This window comes from Lotus japonicus, chromosome 5 (genome assembly GCF_012489685.1).
Source record: "Lotus japonicus ecotype B-129 chromosome 5, LjGifu_v1.2".
In the NCBI taxonomy this organism is placed as follows: Eukaryota; Viridiplantae; Streptophyta; class Magnoliopsida; order Fabales; family Fabaceae; genus Lotus; species Lotus japonicus.
In genome coordinates this window covers 38,842,534-38,862,847 of record NC_080045.1, presented here as the reverse complement: position 1 = coordinate 38,862,847, position 20,314 = coordinate 38,842,534, and the positions used below count along the sequence as shown (strand labels likewise).

The 20,314-nt window shown below is 41.2% G+C and overlaps 1 protein-coding gene and 1 non-coding gene across 2 annotated transcripts; one reads left to right on the top strand and one right to left on the bottom strand.

The window, feature by feature from the left end:
• Nucleotides 1–16,000: 16,000 nt before the first annotated feature.
• On the top strand, nt 16,001–18,117 carry LOC130719521 (uncharacterized). Its single transcript, XM_057570143.1, has 2 exons — nt 16,001–16,049; nt 16,604–18,117. Exons 1-2 carry the CDS (start codon nt 16,001–16,003, stop codon nt 18,115–18,117), a joined length of 1,563 nt encoding a protein of 520 aa, XP_057426126.1.
• LOC130721624 (small nucleolar RNA R71) lies at nt 16,075–16,181 on the bottom strand. The gene has a single exon (XR_009013550.1). It is a non-coding gene; the product is annotated as a small nucleolar RNA R71 (small nucleolar RNA).
• Nucleotides 18,118–20,314: the final 2,197 nt, after the last annotated feature.

The window sequence follows — 20,314 nt, the reverse complement described above, 5'->3', positions numbered from 1 at the left end:
GCAATTTAACCTTTGAGTTTCTTGGTCTTGTTCCTAGTCTTTCTATGCAAGCAATCAGGTTGTAACAGCTGAAGGAAGAAGGCCAAGGGGTTTAAAGGCTTGATGGAGGCGAGCTGGGGCGCTCAAGCGCTCCACATGGGCGCTAGAGTACCAAGATGGCAGATACTTTTTGTGCCAGGATTTGGTGCTGGCGCTTGAGCGCCCGGCACACAGAAAACTCGCCCATTTTGCCTATAAATAGGATTTTTGTCATTTATCTTGGGGTCTTTTGTCATTTTCTCATATTTCAATAAGTTAGAAGAGAGGGTTTGGGTTCTAGAGCTTGAGGAGCTTCCTCCAAGTCCTATGATCCAGGTTTTGTCTTTCTTTTCTTGTATGGATTTCATAGCCATCTTTGGCTAAATCCCTTTTGCTTTGGGTTCTTTGTAAGACTTATGATGTTTTAATCTTAATTCCTATTTCTATTCATGAATCCTCTGAGTAAACCCTTGAATCCCATATCCATGCTTTATGTTTCAAGTTAGAACATGTGCTAGCTTTATACTTTTCTATAATAGAACGGAAGTTTGTTATAGATTAGGGACTTGTTGTGGGATTACCTCTTCTATACTTGCTACTAGGAATAGAGGAAGGGTTGGGGTTTGTTGGCCTGAATTGCATGTGTGAGACCCAAGTTTTTAAGCTTAGAATAAACCGAATAAAATTCCTATTCACGATTAGTTTCGATGTAACGTGAAGGAAAACCTGAACAAGTGTTTATCAAATGGAATAAATTTATGAAGGAGAAAGTTCAGCAAAAGACTAAGAATAGTATTAAAGTCGATATAAGTTATAGCGCAAGTAGTACTCGCTTATACCTAGGACGAGAGCGATAGTAAACGATTAATTTACACTTAAAGACACGATGGAAACTAATTCCAAAAATCTTCAGAGAAATGTTAGAACTTCTCTTAATCTTTCCATGACAAGCATTTCGATACGAAACCCTGAAATGTACGAACGTCCGATTCTAATTCTCGGAGGTTTGCCGAAACTAAATCCCTGATAACTCAAGAAACTTAAAATAAACGGTCGATGAAGACTTTTTTTATTCGGAGCTTCAAACGAAGATTCCACACGCGTACACCTATTTTTTTCGAGGTTTCTAATCTTTCTTCAGAAAGAAGTTTTCTCATCCGACATCAATTACAAAAAGTAGTTTTTCGGGTAAAATCGATTTACACAGACTTTGGATCGTTTGTCTAAATTCCAAGAAACCTATTCTGAGTTTTGGAATTCTGTCGCCAGAACCTATCTTAGAAATCACAGAGGAAGGCACAAGAAAAATCGGAATCGCGAAATTTTCATTTTTCCGCATTTTCCATAAACTATAAATAGCTTGAAAAAAATCAAAAATTTTCCAACACCATAGCCATCAAACCCGCGAGCTTGGAGGAGGAGGAGGAAGAAAAATATTTTCGTCGTTTCTTGCCTGATCGCTGCACCGTTCGTTGCTACTCGAAGACATCGAGGTATAGATGCTATTTCTCACTTCTGATCGTCAATTCTGTCGTTTTTCTCTATGTCTTTCTGTGCTCAAAGTTTTGAGCTTTTTGTAAAACTGTCCAAATAACTCGATTTCTCTGTCTAAACTTTTTCCCTGCATGCCCAAGAGCATGTTTAGCGGATTACTTTTTGTCGAATGTCGCCGAATTGCCGCCGAGTTTCAATTCTGCTTGAAAAACCCATTTTTAGCCAAAGTTTCGTCCTTTAGACTTAAAACTCTCGACTGAGCTTAGCGCCAGTAGTATTAGTTGTCATAAACGCCGTTGGTGATGTCCCCATCAAATTTGTTTTTCGAAATTCCAATTTTGAAATTCCGAGCTAAATACACTGACCAAAATACCCCTGCGAAGTTTTCGATCCGATAATTTTTCCGAGCTTTAATTCGCCTTAGTTACGACTAATGATAACCTAGGAACCAAGTTTGATCGAAGAAAAATCGGCGCATACAATTAGTGTGTGTGGCCGAGAGCACCTCCAAGGGGGGAGGAAAAATTCGTTTTTCGAAAACTTGTCTTAACGCGTTAGATTATCGTACTTCGGAGTTTATGATGCTTCGTGTAACTTTGGTAATTGTTGTCTTCTGAGTTTCTGACTGATTGTGATTGAATTCTGTGGTTTTCGCTCTAAGGTTCATTTGAGGATTTCCAATGAGTGGAAGGAGGAGATTGTGAAGGAACGCTTCAGGATCACACTGGAGGAGCTACAGGTGAGGGCTACTCAATGAATACTAGCTAATGCTTTAGGTGTCGTTGAATTAGATTTTTATTGTTTATGCACTTGATTGTGTTTGACTGGGAAAAACGTTTTCTGAGGCTGGAATTGTTTTTGATACTGATTCACATGTTATGTGCTAAATGGTTAATCTGGGATGTGTTGATATTGATTCACATGCTATGTGCTAAATGGTTAATCTAGGATGCGTTGATATATGTGCCATGACTGTTGGATTGTGTACTTTGATTATGAAATTACACATATATTTGTTGTACGTCAGAGTGAGGATAACGGGCAGTTATACCACACTCATCATGAGATTTTGGGAAAGTTTGATGGGATGAACGGAGATTCGGGCCCTTATTCATATTTTAGTGGATCGAGACCTTCTCTGGGAGTTACTTGGGATTATGAGATCTTTTAAACTCATAAGATTAGAGATAAAACTAAATGGAAACTGTTTTACAAGGAAAATTCATAGTACACTAAACAACCTCTGAACCCTTTAAATAATGATAACAATCTCAGATGAAAGCTTAGGGTTTGGATATTAGTTTTGGAAAAAAAGAAGTGTCGTCGAATCCAAGTTTGGGAAAACTAATAAGTTTCTAAGTATGTTAATACTCTTTTGCTCGAGGAGCAGTTTTGTTGTTTGGCTATCTAAAGGATAAGCCGGGAAATTAATAAGTTTCTGAGTACGTTGATGCTTTTTTTTGCTCAAGGAGCAGTTTTGTTGTTTGGCTATCTAAAAGATAAGCTGGGAAACGGATAGTTTCCGAGTATATCGATACTCTTTACTCGCTGAGCAGTTTTTGACCATCGGATGGAGATGAGTCGGATGATTTGAGAAGTCATCATGAGATAATACACTTTTATAATTAATTGTCTTTTGTCGCAGAATCGACATTTACCTTAGGGTATTCTTTTTAGAGACAATAAGCTAGCTAGAACATGTGACGACGTGACGAGTGAGGTCGGAGACGTTGTTTGGCTAATCACTTTGCATTCATGCACACATTTCTGGGGTTCATACACGGTGGAATGCCGGACCTCGGTGGATTCCAAAATGGTCATAAGACCCGGATTTCCACATAAGAACACTGCGGTGATTCTTAATAGCAGACTGAAATGGCAGGCTTGCGGGTATACTGCTGATCTGACTACATTTTGTTTGGTATAAGAGACACCCGAGCGGAAATGGTCCCACTTTGGCCGGTGCTAGGATTGACTCGATGGTGCCCATCCTTCCGGATTGCATCTTGTTCCTCGTCATCTCATTCATGCACCATGCATACTGACTTAGTTGCCGAGTGTGATTGATACTTGTTAATCTTACTTGATATATGTTAGTTGTCATTATTTGTCATTTATATTCATTGGAGGTTATACAATTTACAATGCTATCACAAACTTCTAAGCCTAAGTAGCTATCCCTTAAACATTACCTACTGGGTGTATTACTTATGTAATTCTTTGGAGTTGACCCTCGCGCCTTTTGTGTGTGTTTGGGCGGACTACGCCTTTGTCAGATGTCCATGGCGGATTTGTTCACGATGGTCCACCCTTCGGGGGGGACTAGGTTTGAGATGCTAGATCAGGAGATCCCCGGCTCATGGGTGGTCGACCCCGCTGGCCATAGAGCAATCTACTCGGGGAGAATAATGGAAGATCGTGTCGACAGTCTGGGACACTTGACGGAGGGAGTTCTGAGGCACTACACTGTCAGCTTCAACCTGCCACCCGACGTGCACTGCGGACCCGGAGTAGGAGCACCACCACCACCGTCGTCTTCTGACGATGAGGACCCCTCGGAGGAGGAGCCTGTGGGAGGGACTTCATTGGACTCTAGCTCACCTACTGTTGTCGTCGCTGCTGACCTTGGTTCGGGTTCTGGACCCGAGAGACCAGCACAGGAGCTTGTAGCAGTAGCGAGAGGAGGGATGGTCGCAGACATTGACCTAGTCGTCCTGGATTCTGATTCGGACGATGATCACGCTAGCATGTAGTTGTGAGTGCTGGGGTGTACTCCTCTGGACAGGATTAGGGTAGGAGTAGAGTTATAGCTCTGGTCTTCATGTTCGTATTTTGGGGCAGGGTAGGTTCTCGACCGTTAGCTTTTTGTGTGGTTTTCTTTATGGAAATCACAGGGAGTTGGTTGGACTAGGAGGTCTTATTCAGGCCGTTTTGGGCTGACCTACTTTCCTTTTGGAGGACTGTATTGCGAACACTTGACCTTTCACTTGGTTTGTACATATTGCCCACGGGCACTACTTTCGGTTACTTCCCGTCACTCGAGGTTACCCGTGACGTGGTTCTCTACTTACAGCGGGGGCTGTAAATATATTGTACATTAGTTATGTTTATCTTTCGTTGTAAATTTTTTATGTCGACGAGTCTTTAAATTTATTATCTAAACAATTCGAAAAAAAAAATATTCACGTTTTTCCGCTTTATTTTCTTTTTGATTACTAAAGTGACGCCACCGAAATCGGGGTGTTACAGCATGCTTAATGCCTTTAGCAAATGTTTTGGTTATCAAGGAATTGTGCTTATCTTTTGGCTTGAGAGAATTTTCTATGCGAGGCATCGATAGATGATTGATTAGGCTATAACATCAAGGAGAGACTCGGAGTTTTGTGGATAGAATAGGTTGATTAGAACTGAATTAGTCAAGCAAGAACCCAGGGCATTCTCACCATTGATTATCACACACTTATCTTTGTTAGCTTTCTAATTAAGTATCACAACAATCAATCAACCTTTAAAACTGAATTTTACTCGCTTTCCTACCGTGAACTCGAGGCTTAAACTGAATTGCCACACCAATTCCCTGTGGTTCGATAAATTAAAACCGGGTGAATTCCGTACACTTGCGGATTGACCAACAGAGCTGGATAATTTTGCCAAAAGACAAACGATAGAGACTGCCCTTGAGATAATGGCGGAGGGTCTAAGAGGCAGGAAGTGCGCCAGAGCTTGATCCAACTAGAGTATAGGCAGCATCGTCTGGAGCTTGAGAAAGCAGCGATGCGTAGGCAGTGTAGATCATTGAGGAAAAATCCTCCTTTTTAAATGTATGAATGCAAATGTATGAATGATGTTTTTAATAAAAGAATCTTGTTTGTTGATTAATGCGTATGAGTAAAAACTAAGTAATGATGAACAAGTAATTATGCAAGCACATAGGAAAGAAAAGCGATAATCTGATAAAAGAAACATAGTTAAACACGAAAACATAGTAACATAGTAGAAGGAAAACAGAAGAAAAGAGAGTTCCTAAAGCTAAGGCTTGGGTTTCCTCTTCAGAAGTTCTGTGCACATCTCTTGAAGACTCTAGAGAAGAGCTTCTTGAGAATCAAGTCTTCGTTCAATGAGATCAAGTCTTGAGTCTGACTGAGCTTGAGCAGACGGAACAGCTTGATCAGAGTGTGGAGCTTGAGCAGAGGTGGAGGCTATATCAGTGAACGGACTGATCACAAGTGCTTGATTTCAGATAGCATCAACTTCAGCGCTTGTAGTCTAGAAGCTTGTTTCAAAGCTTGCAACCTTGCAACTTCTCATTGTTCAGCTTCAAACCGTGCTGCCGCTTCTTCTTGTTCTTTCTTCTTCCTTGCTTCTTCAATAGCAGCATGAAGTTGATCTCTTAACTTTTGTTCATGCAGTGCTTCTCTTATTCTGAAACGCTGGCTAGCAGCTTCAACTCTTTGATCCCTTTTAGCAGAAAGGAAACCCATCATCACTGCCACTTGGTCAAGCATCCAAGTGCAAAGACGATCCCAGTCTTCAGCAACCAGGTCTGGTTTCTCACTGAGGTCAGTGCGACCGTGCACATTGCGAACCCTTAAAGATGCTTCATGATTAAATAAGTTGATGCAGTCAAGCAGGGTGTTTGGTCCAAGGTGGGTATAGGGAACAATAGAGAGATTGGTTTCTGGTGAAGAGGGATGATTGCTACTTGTAGCTTCAGAAACAGCCTGAGGAGAACCAATTTGCAAAGTTTGAGGTTCAGAGGTATTGGTCTCAGGGTTTGGATGAGAAACTTCAGTCTTAGGATTTGGAGATTGATCAGAGACAGATTTTTCATTTTGAGGTGGAGGAGAAAGAGGAAGAGGCGGTGGTACTGAAGTCAGAGGGACCGCTTGGATTGGAACATCAGGAGCAACCAGAGGTTCTGGTCTTGGTCCAGGATAGCGGTTTGGACTTGGAACATTTATGAAATGTTCAGGAATTTCTGAAATTCTTTCTCTGGCAATTTGAAAGAATTGACGAGAGGCTTCAGATTTATTTGATGGAGAGGAAAATTGAACATTGGTAGGAAAAGAGACAAAGGGAGTAGGAGAGAGAATTTCTCTATCAGAGGGTTTAGGCTCCGATTTAGACTTTTCAGTGGTTGGTGTCTCTAGAGCTTGTGTCTCAGAAGCTTGTGGTTCAGAGGCTTGTGGAGTCTATGGAAGTATAATGGGTGAGGTTGGTTTAGTGGACTTAGGAGTTTGGAGCATTTTCCAGAGGGGTTCTACCTCAATGGAGGATTGAAAGAATGAAGCCCTAGGTGGTGAAATGTGTGAAGTTGATTGATCAACTGGTGTAGGTTCAGGGTTGGATTCAACAACAATTGCATCAAGCAAATTTAAATCATCTTCATCAGAAAGAACAACAAACTTACTTGAAGTTCTGACTGCAGATCTTGTGACTCTAGTAGAGATTGCAGCTCTAGTAGGCTCATGTATTGGTTCCAGATGAGTGACTTGGGTTGCAATTCTGACCTTCTTTGCCTTCTTCTGAGGTGGTGGTTCATCATCATCATTATCATCACCATCAGAGGGATCATTTGTCTCAGAGGGTTCTTCTTGCTTTCTCTTGGTCTTCTTCTTCCTAGGAGACTCAAAGTCCGGAGGTTCTGGAAGATTTCTGAAGAATTCATCCACATCAATCTCAAAGCCTTGCTGCTTCAGATCATCAAGATAGAATCTGATAGCCTCTGGATCATCAGCCTTTGACCAGAGAGGGTAGTCCTTCAGAGGGATTCTTCTTCCTCTTGACTTTGCAGTAGCAGGGTTAACTTCAACTTTTGTTTCTACCAAGCCCATCCTCTTCAATGATGTAGGAGTGAAGATATCTCCAACAATAGTTGTTAGGTCTTCAGTGCATCCAGATTTGGTCAGAGCATATATCAATTAGCTCTCAATGAAGAAGTCAGATAGTAATCTGCCAAAAGGTATGTATTTGATGGCAGACTTGGGTGAAGCAGTAGTTCTTGACTTTTTCAGGCATTCCTTCAGATAGAAGAATAGAAAGTAAGGCAGACTGACTTTGGTGTGCTCCTTGATGAAGAAAAGCACCACCTTCTGAGTGAAATTGATGTAATCTGGAGAGCTTCCCTTAGGTCTTTGATTGATGCAGTTCAGGAGGATCTTGTGCCAGATTCTTTGATTGATGAAGATCCTTTGTCTTGGAATCAGTTTTACCCGGTTTCCATGTAGAGTATAAAGCCTTGTTGACCTCCTCCTTGGTACTTGACTTGACTTTTGATTCTTGTAACTGAAATCCGTAGCCAGTACTTGTATCTACACCCAGAAACCTTACAAAATACTTCTTTGAGATGATAATCCTTTTGCCCAGAACAAAGGACACAACCTGATACTCATTGCAATCACCATGCTTCCAGAATTCCTTCACCAACTTGTCATAGACTGGACCATGTAGTCTGTTGAAATACCCTTCCCAGCCTTGAGCCTGAACTTCAGGACGAAGATCGACCCCATTTGCAGCAATGTTGTCGAGGTCGAAACACCATTCAGCAAGAACTTGAAGTTCTTCTGGAAGGGAAAACACATGTAACTGCACAACTCCTTTGAGATAAAGGAACAACATCCTCGGCATATTGAACTTGTGCTTGAGCAGCCTCTGTCAATCTGGGACGAAGAACTGGAACTACTTGCCCTGTTAGAAGACCCACTACCATCCTTGGGAACACTCTTCCATCGGTGGAATCAGCCCTTTCACCGGAATCAGCTCTTTCAGATCTCACCATAGTTGAAGGTTGGAGGCTTGGGTAGAAGAGGGATGAACGAGAGAGAGAGAATCGAAGAAGATAAGGGTTTTTGCAAACAGGAGAGAGAAGCGAAAAACAAGAGTGATAGAGAACGTGTGTGCGTAGTGGTTTTTAGAAAGTAACCGTTGTTGATTGTAAAACAAAAGTATAATCAACGGCTAAAAATTAAAGACATCATTATGAACAGTTAATACACAAAACACACGGTGGAGAATAAGCACATCTACACTCATTGCAACAGATTATCCGAAGGGCACAAGGAACGAGGCATCTGAATGAACTGACACACGTTTACTGTCCTGTCTCAGAGTAAAAACCAATGGGTACTTAGTATCTGACAAGGTTACCTTCTGAACTAGACAACTTCTGATGAGGAAGCATCATAGTCAGAGGTTCTGATCCATCTTCATACTCGACAAAAGTCCATATTCAAATTTTTCAGTATAAAATTAAATTTATCCTCTGCTAAGGGCTTTGTAAAGATATCTGCCCATTGATGGTCAGTTTCAACAAACTTCAGAAGAAGTACGCCCTTCTGAACATAATCTCTAATAAAGTGATACTTTACCTCAATGTGTTTTGCCCTTGAGTGTAAGATTGGATTCTTACTTAGTGAGATTGCAACACTAAGTAAGAGGTTCTGATCCATCTTCATACTCGACAAAAGTCCATATTCAAATTTTTCAGTATAAAATTAAATCTATCCTCTGCTAAGGGCTTTGTAAAGATATCTGCCCATTGATGGTCAGTATCAACAAACTTCAGAAGAAGTACGCCCTTCTGAACATAATCTCTAATAAAGTGATACTTTACCTCAATGTGTTTTGCCCTTGAGTGTAAGATTGGATTCTTACTTAGTGAGATTGCAACAGTATTATCACAATAAATTGGAATGTTGCTCTCAAGGATTTCAAAATCCTCTAGCTGATGTTTCATCCAGAGCATCTAAGTGCTGCAAATAGCTGCTGAGATATATTCTGCCTCTGCAGTGGATAATGCAATAGTAGACTGCCTCTTGCTTGCCCATGAGACTAGGTTACTTCCCAGAAATTGACAATTTCCAGAAGTACTCTTCCTTTCAGTTCTATCTCCAGCATAATCAGCATCACAGTAACCTGAAATCTTATACTCTGATGTTTTCTTATACATCAAGCCAAGGTTAGTGGTACCTTTCAGATATCTTAGAATTCTCTTAAAAGCAGTTAAGTGAGTTTCTCTTGGATCTGATTGGAAACGAGCACATAAATGTACACTAAACAGATTATCTGGCCTATATGCAGTTAATAATAGAAGTGAACCTATCATGCCACGATAGAGCTTCTGACATACTTTTCCACTGGCATCTTCTTTCTCCAGAATGCATGTAGGATGCATAGGAGTCTTAGCAATTGTTGATTCTGTCATATTGAACTTCTTCAGAAGTTCCTTTGTGTATTTGCTCTGATGGATGTAAGTTGCTTCTGGTTTTTGATCAACTTGTATTCCCAGAAAGTACTTAAGTTCTCCAATCATACTCATTTCAAATTCAGTCTGCATCATCTCAGAAAATTCCTTGCAGAGAGATGGATTAGCAGATCCAAATATAATATCATCAACATAAATTTGCACAATTAAGATATCATCTGTGTAAGTTTTGCAAAAGAGAGTTGTATCTACTTTACCCCTTACAAACTCATTTTCCAGAAGGAATAAGCTAAGTCTCTCATACCAAGCTCTGGGAGCTTGCTTCAGACCATAGAGAGATTTCTTCAATTTGAAAACATGGTCAGGGTTCTTCTCATCTTCAAAACCAGAAGGTTGATGCACATACACTTCCTCTGAGATGTATCCATTCAGGAATGCACTCTTAACATCCATCTGATGAAGAATTATGTTGTGATTCAATGAGAATGAGATCAGCAGTCTGATAGCTTCCAATCTTGCTACTGGAGCAAATGTTTCAGTATAATCTATTCCTTCTTGCTGAATGTAGCCTTGAGCAACTAGCCTTGCTTTGTTTCTGACTACATCTCCTTTTTCATTCAGCTTGTTTCTGAAAACCCATTTGGTTCCAATGATGTGAGCGCCTTAAGGTTTCTTGACAAGGTTCCAAACATCACTCTTGGAGAATTGATTCAATTCTTCTTCCATTTCCAGAATCCAGTCTTTGTCTTGAAGAGCTTCATCAATTGACTTTGGTTCCATTAAGGATACCAATCCCTTCAGACTAAGCAGAGTCTCTTCAGAGGGTCTGAATGCTGATCTGGTTCTTACAGGTTTATCTTTGTTTTCCAGAATCAACTCCTTTGGGTGAGAGGCAACAATTCTGCTCTTCTTCTGAGGTTGTGAATCAGAGGGACCAACTTCCTCTGGAGAGTCTTCCTCTGGCTCAGCTTCCTCTGGAGCTTTGTCTTTATCAGAAACATTGATACTCATATCTGCAAACTTTTCAACTAGCTTTGACTGATCAGAGTCAAGCTTATCATCAAAGATGAAATGAATAGATTCCTCAATAGTTTTAGCATCAGTATTATAAATTCTAAAGCCTTTAGAACGATCAGAGTAACCAAGTAATAGATATTTAGAAGATTTAGAATCAAACTTATGCAATCTATCCTTAGTATTCAGAGCATAGCAAACACAACCAAAAGGTTGAAAGTAAGAAATGTTGGGCTTTATTTTCTTCCACAATTCATAAGGAGTCTTATTCAGAATTGGTCTGATAGAGATTCTGTTCTGAATGTAACATGCTGTGTTTACTGCCTCAGCCCAGAAGTGCTTTGCCATGTCAGTTTCTTGAAGCATGGTTCTAGCCATCTCTTGAAGAGTTCTATTCGTCCTCTCAACAACACCGTTCTATTGAGGAGTTCTAGGACAAGAGAAATCATGTGCAATTCCATAGGAATCAAACAGACTCTCAAACTTGTCATTCTCAAACTCTCCACCATGATCATTTCTGACACGCACAATCCTGCAAGCCTTCTCGTTTTGCACTTGGGCAATAAAGGTAGAGAACACAGAATTAGACTCATCCTTGCGGGATAGAAATTTTACCCATGTCCAGCGGCTATAATCGTCAACAATGACCATCTCATATCTCTTGCCACCTATAGACTCAGTTTTTACTGGTCCAAATAGGTCGATATGCAAAAGTTCCAACGACCTTGAGGTGGAAACAACATTCTTAGCCTTGAAAGGGACTTTTGTAAATTTGGCTTTCTGACATGCTTCACAAAGAGCATCTGAAGAGAACTTCGGAGTGGGTAAGCCCCTGACAAGGTCAAGCTTACTCAGCTGAGAATTCTTTCTCATACTGGCATGCCCTAACCGTCTATGCCATACCCATTGCTCCTCGTTAACAAACAGAAGGCACTTTACTTTCTGAGTTTCCAACTCAGATAATCTAATCTTATAAGTGTTGTTCCTCCTCTTGCTGTTAAACAGAACAGAACCATCGATCTGACTTACAGCCCTGCAAGACTTTTGATTGAAGATAATATCATAACCTTTGTCAGCTAATTGACTTATAGACAATAAGTTATGATTTAAGCCATCTACCAACATAACATTATCAATGCATGGACTATTATCAACACCAATAGTACCAGAACCAACAATTTTACCCTTCTCATTGCCACCAAAGCCAACTTCGCCTCCAGGCTTAAGCTTTAGCTGTTGGAACATACGCCTTTCTCCCATCATGTCACGCGAGCATCCACTGTCCAGATACCATGATTGGTGTTTCAGTGGAGCGATCAAGGATATCTGCAACATAGATAATCTTATCATTAGGTACCCATTTTCTGGGTCCTTTCTTATTAGTTACCCCAGAGGTTCTGACAACCTTAGGTTTCTCAACATTATAATGTAAAGGAATTTGAGCATGATATTTAAGCATAGAGAAAGTTCCCTTTTTAAGAGGGGGGTTAGCAACTTTAATAGGCAATGGTTCAGGTAAGTTAGTACCAGAGGGTACAAAATGTTCATACAGAGGTTTAGCCTTAGGCATAGGAGGCTCATTTCTATTGGGTCTAGAATAGCCAATGTCACACATTTCATTTCTGCTTACGCCATAGATCATTGAAGTCATCAAGCTTCTGTCTACGCTTTTAGCTAGGAATCTTTGAAAAGATTTTTCATATTTGGATTCGTTTTTAATATCAGAGGCATCACAAGCAACTACTTCTTCTAACTTAATAATCTGGTTTTTAAGCACAGAGTTAGAGTTTACTAAAGCATGATTATTCTCTTTTAACTCAGAAATAATTTTATCATGTTAAGCAGAAGTCTTAGAAACAGCAGAGAAATCATTTTTCAACTTTTTATGCTTAGTCATGAGAGAGTTATATTTATCCATGATATCAGACAAAGAACATTTAAGTTCAGAGGTTGAGAAAGAAGCGAATACCTCATTTTCATCGTCAGAGTCTGGATCTTCCTCTGATGTAGATTCAGAGTTAGTTGCTTCTTTTGACTCTGCTTCCTTGTTCTTGACAATAGCCATGAGTCCTTCAACAACTTCTCCATCAGAGTCAACGTCCTCTGTCTCTGATTCATCAAAAGTCACCATGAGACCTTTCTTAGCTTTGAAATGCTTCTTTGGCTTCTTGACCTTTTTCAGCTTAGGACAATCACTCTTGTAGTGCCCTGATTCTTTGCATTCAAAGCATGTGACTTCCTTTGATGAAGACTTCTTCTGACCAGAAGAGGATTCATTCTTTCCTTTAGTCTTTCCAAAGCCTCTGTACTTGCTCTGCCTGTGCTTCCAGATGCGGTTGAGATTTCTGGAGATCAAGGTTAGCTCATCTTCATCAGAATCTTCAGAGTTTTCTTCAGATTCTTCTTCTTCAGCTTGGAGAGCTTTGGCCTTTTTAGATTTGGATTTCAAGGTTATAGACTTCTTCTTCTGATCCTGATGTTCAGCACGCTTCAGTTCATGACACTTCAGTATGCCTATGAGTTCTTCCAAACTCATCTGCTCAACATCTCTTGTGAGCTCCAAGGAAGTTATCAAAGGCATCCAGCTTTCGGGAAGACCTCTAAGAATCCTCATGACATGATCAGCAGTGGTGTAACTTTTGTTGAAGGGTCTTATTCCAGCAATGAGCAACTGAAATCTGGAGAACATATCCTCAATGGACTCACTGAGTTCCATTTGGAAGGATTCATTCTTCCTGATCAAGGACAAAGCCTTTGACTCTTTCACCTTCTTGTTTCCTTCATGGGTCATCTTCAAGGAATCAAAGATACCCTTAGCATACTCACGATCTGTAATCTTTTGATATTCTTCATAGGAAATAGCACTGAGAAGAATAGTTCTAGCTTTGTGATGCAGTAAGTAAAGCTTCTTCTGCTCAGCAGTCATCTCTGTTCTGGAGATCTTCTTGCCATCACCATCAACTGGACGCTCGTAGCCATCCACTATAATATCCCAGAGATCTGCATCAAAGCCCAGAAAAAAGCTTTCGATCCTGTCTTTCCAGTACTCAAACCTTTAACCATCAGACATAGGAGGCTTTGCATTGTAGACATCTTTTTGCGCTTCAATGGTAGTAGCCATCTCAGTTTTTCACACCGGCCCGGATCACTGAACACTGTTAGGTGTGGTAATTAGAACTTGCACTCTGATACCAATTGAAGGAATGAAAAACGATAGAAAGGGGGGGTTTGAATAGCGTTTTAAATCTAAAACTCGACCCACTTGAGATTTAAACAAATCTCTTCAAACACCAAAGATAAAAGTGCTAAGATAAGAGTTAAGGAAAGCACACAATGATTTTATTCTGGTTCACTTGATAAATTGATGACCCTATGTTGGTAGTGGTTTTAGGGTCATTTCTTTGAGTTTTTTGAGTCTTTTTTCTTTGTCTCATGTAGTGTTTCATGCATTCTCATGCATTTTTGTGTTTATTTGAGTTTGAGTCAAGTTTTAGTAATTTTATGGTTTTATGAGGGTTTTTTTGCATTTTTATAGAGTTTAGGACTTGCATGAGTTTTGCCATGATTTTGTGGGGACTAAGGTGGTTAAAAGCCCTTTGAATTTCTTGATTTTACTCCTTGTCTTGGTCCTTTAGTGCTGCAGCAGGTAACTTATGGAAAAGGAAGGCCAAGATGCAAAGGAATTGAAGAAAGCATTCAAAGGGGGGTTACAAAAAGCTGAAAAGTCACCAAGTTCGTGAAGCTGGCGCTCAAGCGCCCTCACCTGGCACTCAAGCGCCAGCACTCCAGAAGCTGGAGCCTTGCATCTGCCACATGGGCGCTCAAGCGCCCCAGGGCAGCGCCTGGGGCGCTTGAGCGCCCCAGCTCGACTTTTTTGCCTATAAATAAGGCTTTAGGTCATTTTGTTCAGAACTTCTGATTTTTACTTAGATTTTTACCAAGTATTGAAGCTTAGGAAGTGCTTTTGGGGCTTGTGAGAGGCTTCCACCTTGTATTTTCCAGGTTTTCTTTACACATTTTGTATGGATTCACTAGCCATGAGTGGCTAGTACTTTCTTTTGCTTTGGGTTCAATGTGATTTCATGAATTTCTAGACTTATATTTCAATTCTTTTATGCATGATAAGCTTGGGTGCACCTTTGCTTAAGGCTAAATTGCAATCATATTGGAAGATTGTTGTAATTTGGGGACTTGGGTTGGAATTGACCTCTCTTTGCTTGCTTCTAGGAATAGAGTGAGAGATTGGTTTTGTTGGCCTGAAAATTGCATGCTTATAAACCTCATATAAATGACTAAACACACAAGGAATTGGGCTTAGCTTTTAGTATGGGAGAATTGCACATGTGAGAAATCAATGAGTGAATATCTAGGCTATAACAATAAGGGAATGATTCAAGGTTTCAATTGCATAGGGTAGGTTGTCTTGGAAGGATTGGATGAACATTAACCCAGAGCATTTTCATCAATTGATATTTTCATTTTCTTTACTATTGCTTATTTTGCAAACTCTTGTCACAAACAAACAAATCCAAGAACTGAATTTTATTTGCTTTCAAACTCACAAGCTTTGAGCTTAAACCACAATTCTCACTCACGGTCCCTGTGGATTCGATATTAAAACCCGGAGATATCTGTGCACTTGCAGATTGACTCAACAAGTTTTTGGCGCCGTTGCCGGGGACTGTTTGTGGTTTTCGGTTTAAGTTACAAGTTTGTAGTTTTTCATTGCATTGAACAGGTATTACTAACCTTTCTTTGGTTGTGTATTTCAGTTTATGCAAGGTAGGCTTGGCACGGATCCATTGGAGTTTGATCCGGAGCCTGAACGTACCCTCCATCGTCGTCGAGCTCAGCAAAGAGCTGCTGAGATAGCCGCCATGGCTGCCCATATGACGGAGGAGGAATTGCAAGCCCACATTGAAGAAAGAGTGAATGAGGCTATTGCTCAAAGACTTCAAGAGCAAGAAGAGAAGAATGCCAATTGTTCTCTTAGAGACCTCACCTCGGCTGCCATGAGCTACGATTATCCGGGCAGCATAGTTTCCCCCGATGGCACGGGAAATTTTGAGCTGAGGCCGGCATTCATCAATTTGGTGAGCCAAAATCAGTACGGTGGAGGTGCTCTTGAAGATCCTCATGCACACATGGAGCGGTTCATCCGCAATTGCAACACCTACAGAGTTCAGAATGTTTCAGCGGACACTATCCGCTTGAGTTTGTTCCCTTTTTCATTTAGGGATACTGCTGAAGAGTGGTTGAATTCACAGCCCCATGGTAGCATTACATCTTGGGAGGACTTGGCTGAGAAATTCACCACCAGGTTTGTTCCAAGAGCCCTCTTGAGAAAGCTCAAGAATGACATCATGACTTTTGCTCAATCCACCGATGAAAATCTCTATGAAGCTTGGGAAAGGTTCAAAAAGCTCTTGAGGAGGTGTCCTCAACATAACCTCACCCAAGCGGAACAAGTAGCAAAGTTCTATGATGGTCTCCAATATTCTTCGAGGTTTGGCTTGGATGCGGCTTCAAACAGTGAGTTCGATGCCTTACTTCCACAAGTGGGGTACGAGTTGATTGAAAAAATGGCTATAAGGGCCATGAACTCAAGTAATGAACGCCAAGCCCGAAGAGGGGTCCTAGAGGTTGAGGCTTATGATCAACTCATGGCCTCCAACAAGCAACTCTCCAAGCAAATGAATGAGATTCAAAATCAAATGAAGACTACCAAGATTGGTGGTCGAGTTGCCAAATTGGAGTGTGTGACTTGTGGAGGGCCACATGACAGCGAGGAATGCACAGAGACTAGACCGAAGGAGGAAGTGATGGAAATGGGTCAAGCTCGGAATGACCCATTTTCAAATACTTACAATCCAGGATGGAGGAATATCCCTAATTTCTCTTGGAGGCAAGGTAACAATGGGCAAGTAAGTGGCTTTCAAAGGCAATTTCCTAGCCAGGGTTTCCAAGGCCAAGGCTCAAGGCAGCCACAAGAGAGAGTAGAAGGTGAAAGTGGCGGTTCAAAGAAAAGCTTAGAGGAGTTGGTGGAGACTTTCATCAACCGAACGGAGAATAATTACAAAAATCAAGAAGCGGCTATTAAGAACTTAGAGAATCAATTTGGCCAGCTGGCAAAGCAAATAGCCGAAAGACCTCAAGGTAAGTTTCCTTCCGATACTATCCCCAATCCCAAACAGGAGAATGCCTCTCTAGTGACTACTCGAAGTGGTAGGGTGATGAGTGAATTGAAGAAAAAAACAAAGGGTAAAAAAATTGAGGAGATAGTTGAGGGAGAAGTTGTGGTACCCATCAAGACTAAGGAAGTTATAGACCCCACTCCTAAGGTTAGAAAGGTCCCTTTTCCTAAGGCCTTGACTAAGAAAAACATAGACAAGAAGTTCTCAAAGTTTGCGGAGGTTTTCAAGAAACTCCACATTAATATCCCTTTTGCCGATGCATTGGAGCAAGTGCCCATGTATGCTAGGTTCATGAGGGATATCTTGTCTAAGAGGAGGAGTTTAAAGGGGGTTGATGAGACGGTAATGTTGACAGAAGAGTGTAGTGCTATCTTGCAGCGTAAGATGCCAATGAAAAGAAGAGACCCCGGAAGTTTCACTATTCCGGTGGAGGTTGAATGGATGGCAGAAGTAGAAGCACTTTGTGATTTGGGGGCAAGCATCAACTTGATGCCGCTTACCATGTTTGAGAGGTTGGATCTAGGAGAGGTGACACCAATAATGCTTTCTTTACAAATGGCGGATCGGTCCTTCAAGACACCATATGGGATTGTGGAGGATGTTATGGTGAGGGTGGACAAGTATGTGTTCCCCGTGGATTTCGTTGTGCTTGACATGGAAGAAGATGAGAATATTCCGCTCATTCTTGGCCGACCTTTCTTAGCTACTGGTAGGGCTAAGATTGATGTCGACAAGGGTCATCTCATCCTTCGTGTTGGTAAGGAAAAAGTAAGATTCTCTGTTTTCAATCCCATGTTAGAGACTAACCATGTTGATGACTTTGTCTGTGATATGATCAAAAGTGTTCCAAAGGTTCAAGAAGAGACCCCCAAGGTGGAAAAGAAAGATGACGAGCTCCCTTCGACTCTCATAAAGCTTGTGAGTGGTAACAAGTATGGGGGGTCAAAGTACGAGAATCTCCATGCACATATGGTGAAGTTTTCCCTAGCATGTTCACTTGGCAAGAAAGAAGGGATGAGTGATGATGATTTGAAAATCAAACTTTTTCCCCACTCCTTGACCAAGGGAGCAAGAGCATGGTTTGATGAGCAACAAGGAATAACCTCATGGGAGGATTTGTTTCGAAGGTTTTGTGCAAGGTTCTTGCCTTGCGATTGTGGTAAGTCATTCGGAAGTAAGGAATTTCCTTCCTAACATCAAAGGAAGGAGAGTCTACCTTGGACTATAATAAAGGGCTGGATGGGAGACAACCCATTGTTTTATTTTTGTTGAAAATGCTTTAGGATAGTTTTTTATTTTAAAAGAAAGGAAAAAAAAAAGAAAAAAACACACATTTTGCACTGGGCAGGGCGCTCAAGCGCCCTGGGCTGGCGCTCCAGCGCCAGCCTGCCCGTAGCTTCAAGCTAGCAGGGGCACCCAAGGCGCTCAAGCGCCCCATCCTAGCGCTTGAGCGCCCCAACACGCACACACACAGTTTTTTCATTTTTAAACACTCCTAACTCTTCATTTTCCCACTTTCTAATTTCCCTTTCTCTCTAAAACCGCCCCCTCTCTACATATACCCATTTTCTACTCTCCCCATCTCACTTACACACATGTTTGCCCACTCTCCTCTTCCCAAGTTTGCATTGCATCAAGAGCATCTCACTTGCACCCACTCACTCCAAGTTCAAGGTAAGTTCCAATTTTCCACTTCCTTCCATCTAAGTTTCATGGGTTTGCAAGTTTATGACTCTTGGGAGTTATGGGTGAGTGATTTTAAGTTTGTGCAAGTTGGGTTTGGTTTGTTTTTGCTTTTCATGGGTATTTTGTGCCAAATTTAGTAATGGGTGTGAGATTTGTGAGAGTTGGGTAGTTAGATAGAAGTAGTGTAGAGTAGCTTTGTTTTGTGCCTTCTAGGTGTTTGATAGAATGCTCCAATGAGTTTTTCTAGTCAATTTTGGGCAAGTGCTTTGTGGTTTATTTCTTCTCCTTGCTAATTTCACTAGAAAACTTGATTGGGTGCTCTTAGGGGTTCAAGTTTTAATTTTTGTACATACTTTTATTTTATTTTTTTTACTAACATGACTAATGGTTTTGTGCAGCTTGTGGTTGTGCTAACTTTTGTGCAGATGCCTGCTAAGAGAGCAAGATATCCCACAAGGGCCGCGGGGTCCTCTTCCACTTCCCAGAATTTTGACCGCTCCCATTTCCTTTCGGCAAAAAAGGAGGAATTCTATCAATCCGTCCTAGCACACAAAGGGTGTGTGAAGGAGCGAGGAGTATTTTATAGGGATGGAAGGAGAGACCCCTTCGGCATGCAAGAGGCCATGGAGACAAGGAGGTGGAAGAATTGGGTGGATCCAATTCCTATTGCTTGTGAAGTCATGGTTAGGGAATTCTATGCGAATACCTACTGTGATGATCAAGACAACAAACCGGATCCCCCCACCTTCTTGTCATGGTTTAGAGGTGATGTCATTGACTTTGGAGCGGAAAGGATTCGTAGCTTCCTTGGCCTTCTCACGGAGCATGAGGAGAATGCCATTTTCCCATGGAACAGTAGGAGTACCTTCCACTACTTGCTTTCAGATCGCTCTTCTGAGTTCTAGAGGGATTTGGAAGTAGTCGTGGTTAGGCCTGGACAACATTGGGAGAAGGATGATAGAGGTTACCCCACCTACTTGCTGAGACAAAACATGACACCGCTGGCTCGTGTGTGGGCTGAGTTTTTGCAGGATTCCTTGTTCCCTAGCTCCCACAAATCTGAAGTGAGAGCGGTGGTCCTAATTGCAATTTATTGCATTATTAGGGGCCATCCCATGGATGTGGCGAGGATCATTTCTGAGAAGATTTACTCACACTACAATGTGGGTAAGGAGAAGCCACGTCCTATTTTTCCTCACTTGATTACTGCTTTGATTCATGATGTTAGGGAGAAGGCTAGGAGACCCACATTTCCTGTGCAGCAGAGGTTGTTGGTTTCCCCCATTCTTAGCAAGGATCGGGTGCACCAACTTTTTCAAGATTGGATGTCTAGGATGCCTCAGGAGGATGAGGAAGAGGAGTGTAACGCCCCGATTTCTCGAGTGTTACACAGTAACTAATTAACCAATTTTCGTAAAGAGTTTTCGTCGATTCACTTATTAATCTTCAATTAATGACAAACCTTTCATTTTACGAAAACTCTTGAAACATAACCTTTCCAAAAACACGCGGAAGTAACCAACATCGTAAAACTTTTTAAATAACCAACTGTAAAGAGTACGAATCAAAGGCCTGAATGAAAATAAAGATTACATCAAAACTTGTTCATTCGAATTTAAGCAATAAAATTGTTTGATACCAACACTTCGGAAACTCTCAACCCCAACAGAAAACAAAAGACTCTCAACCCAAACCCTATTCCTTA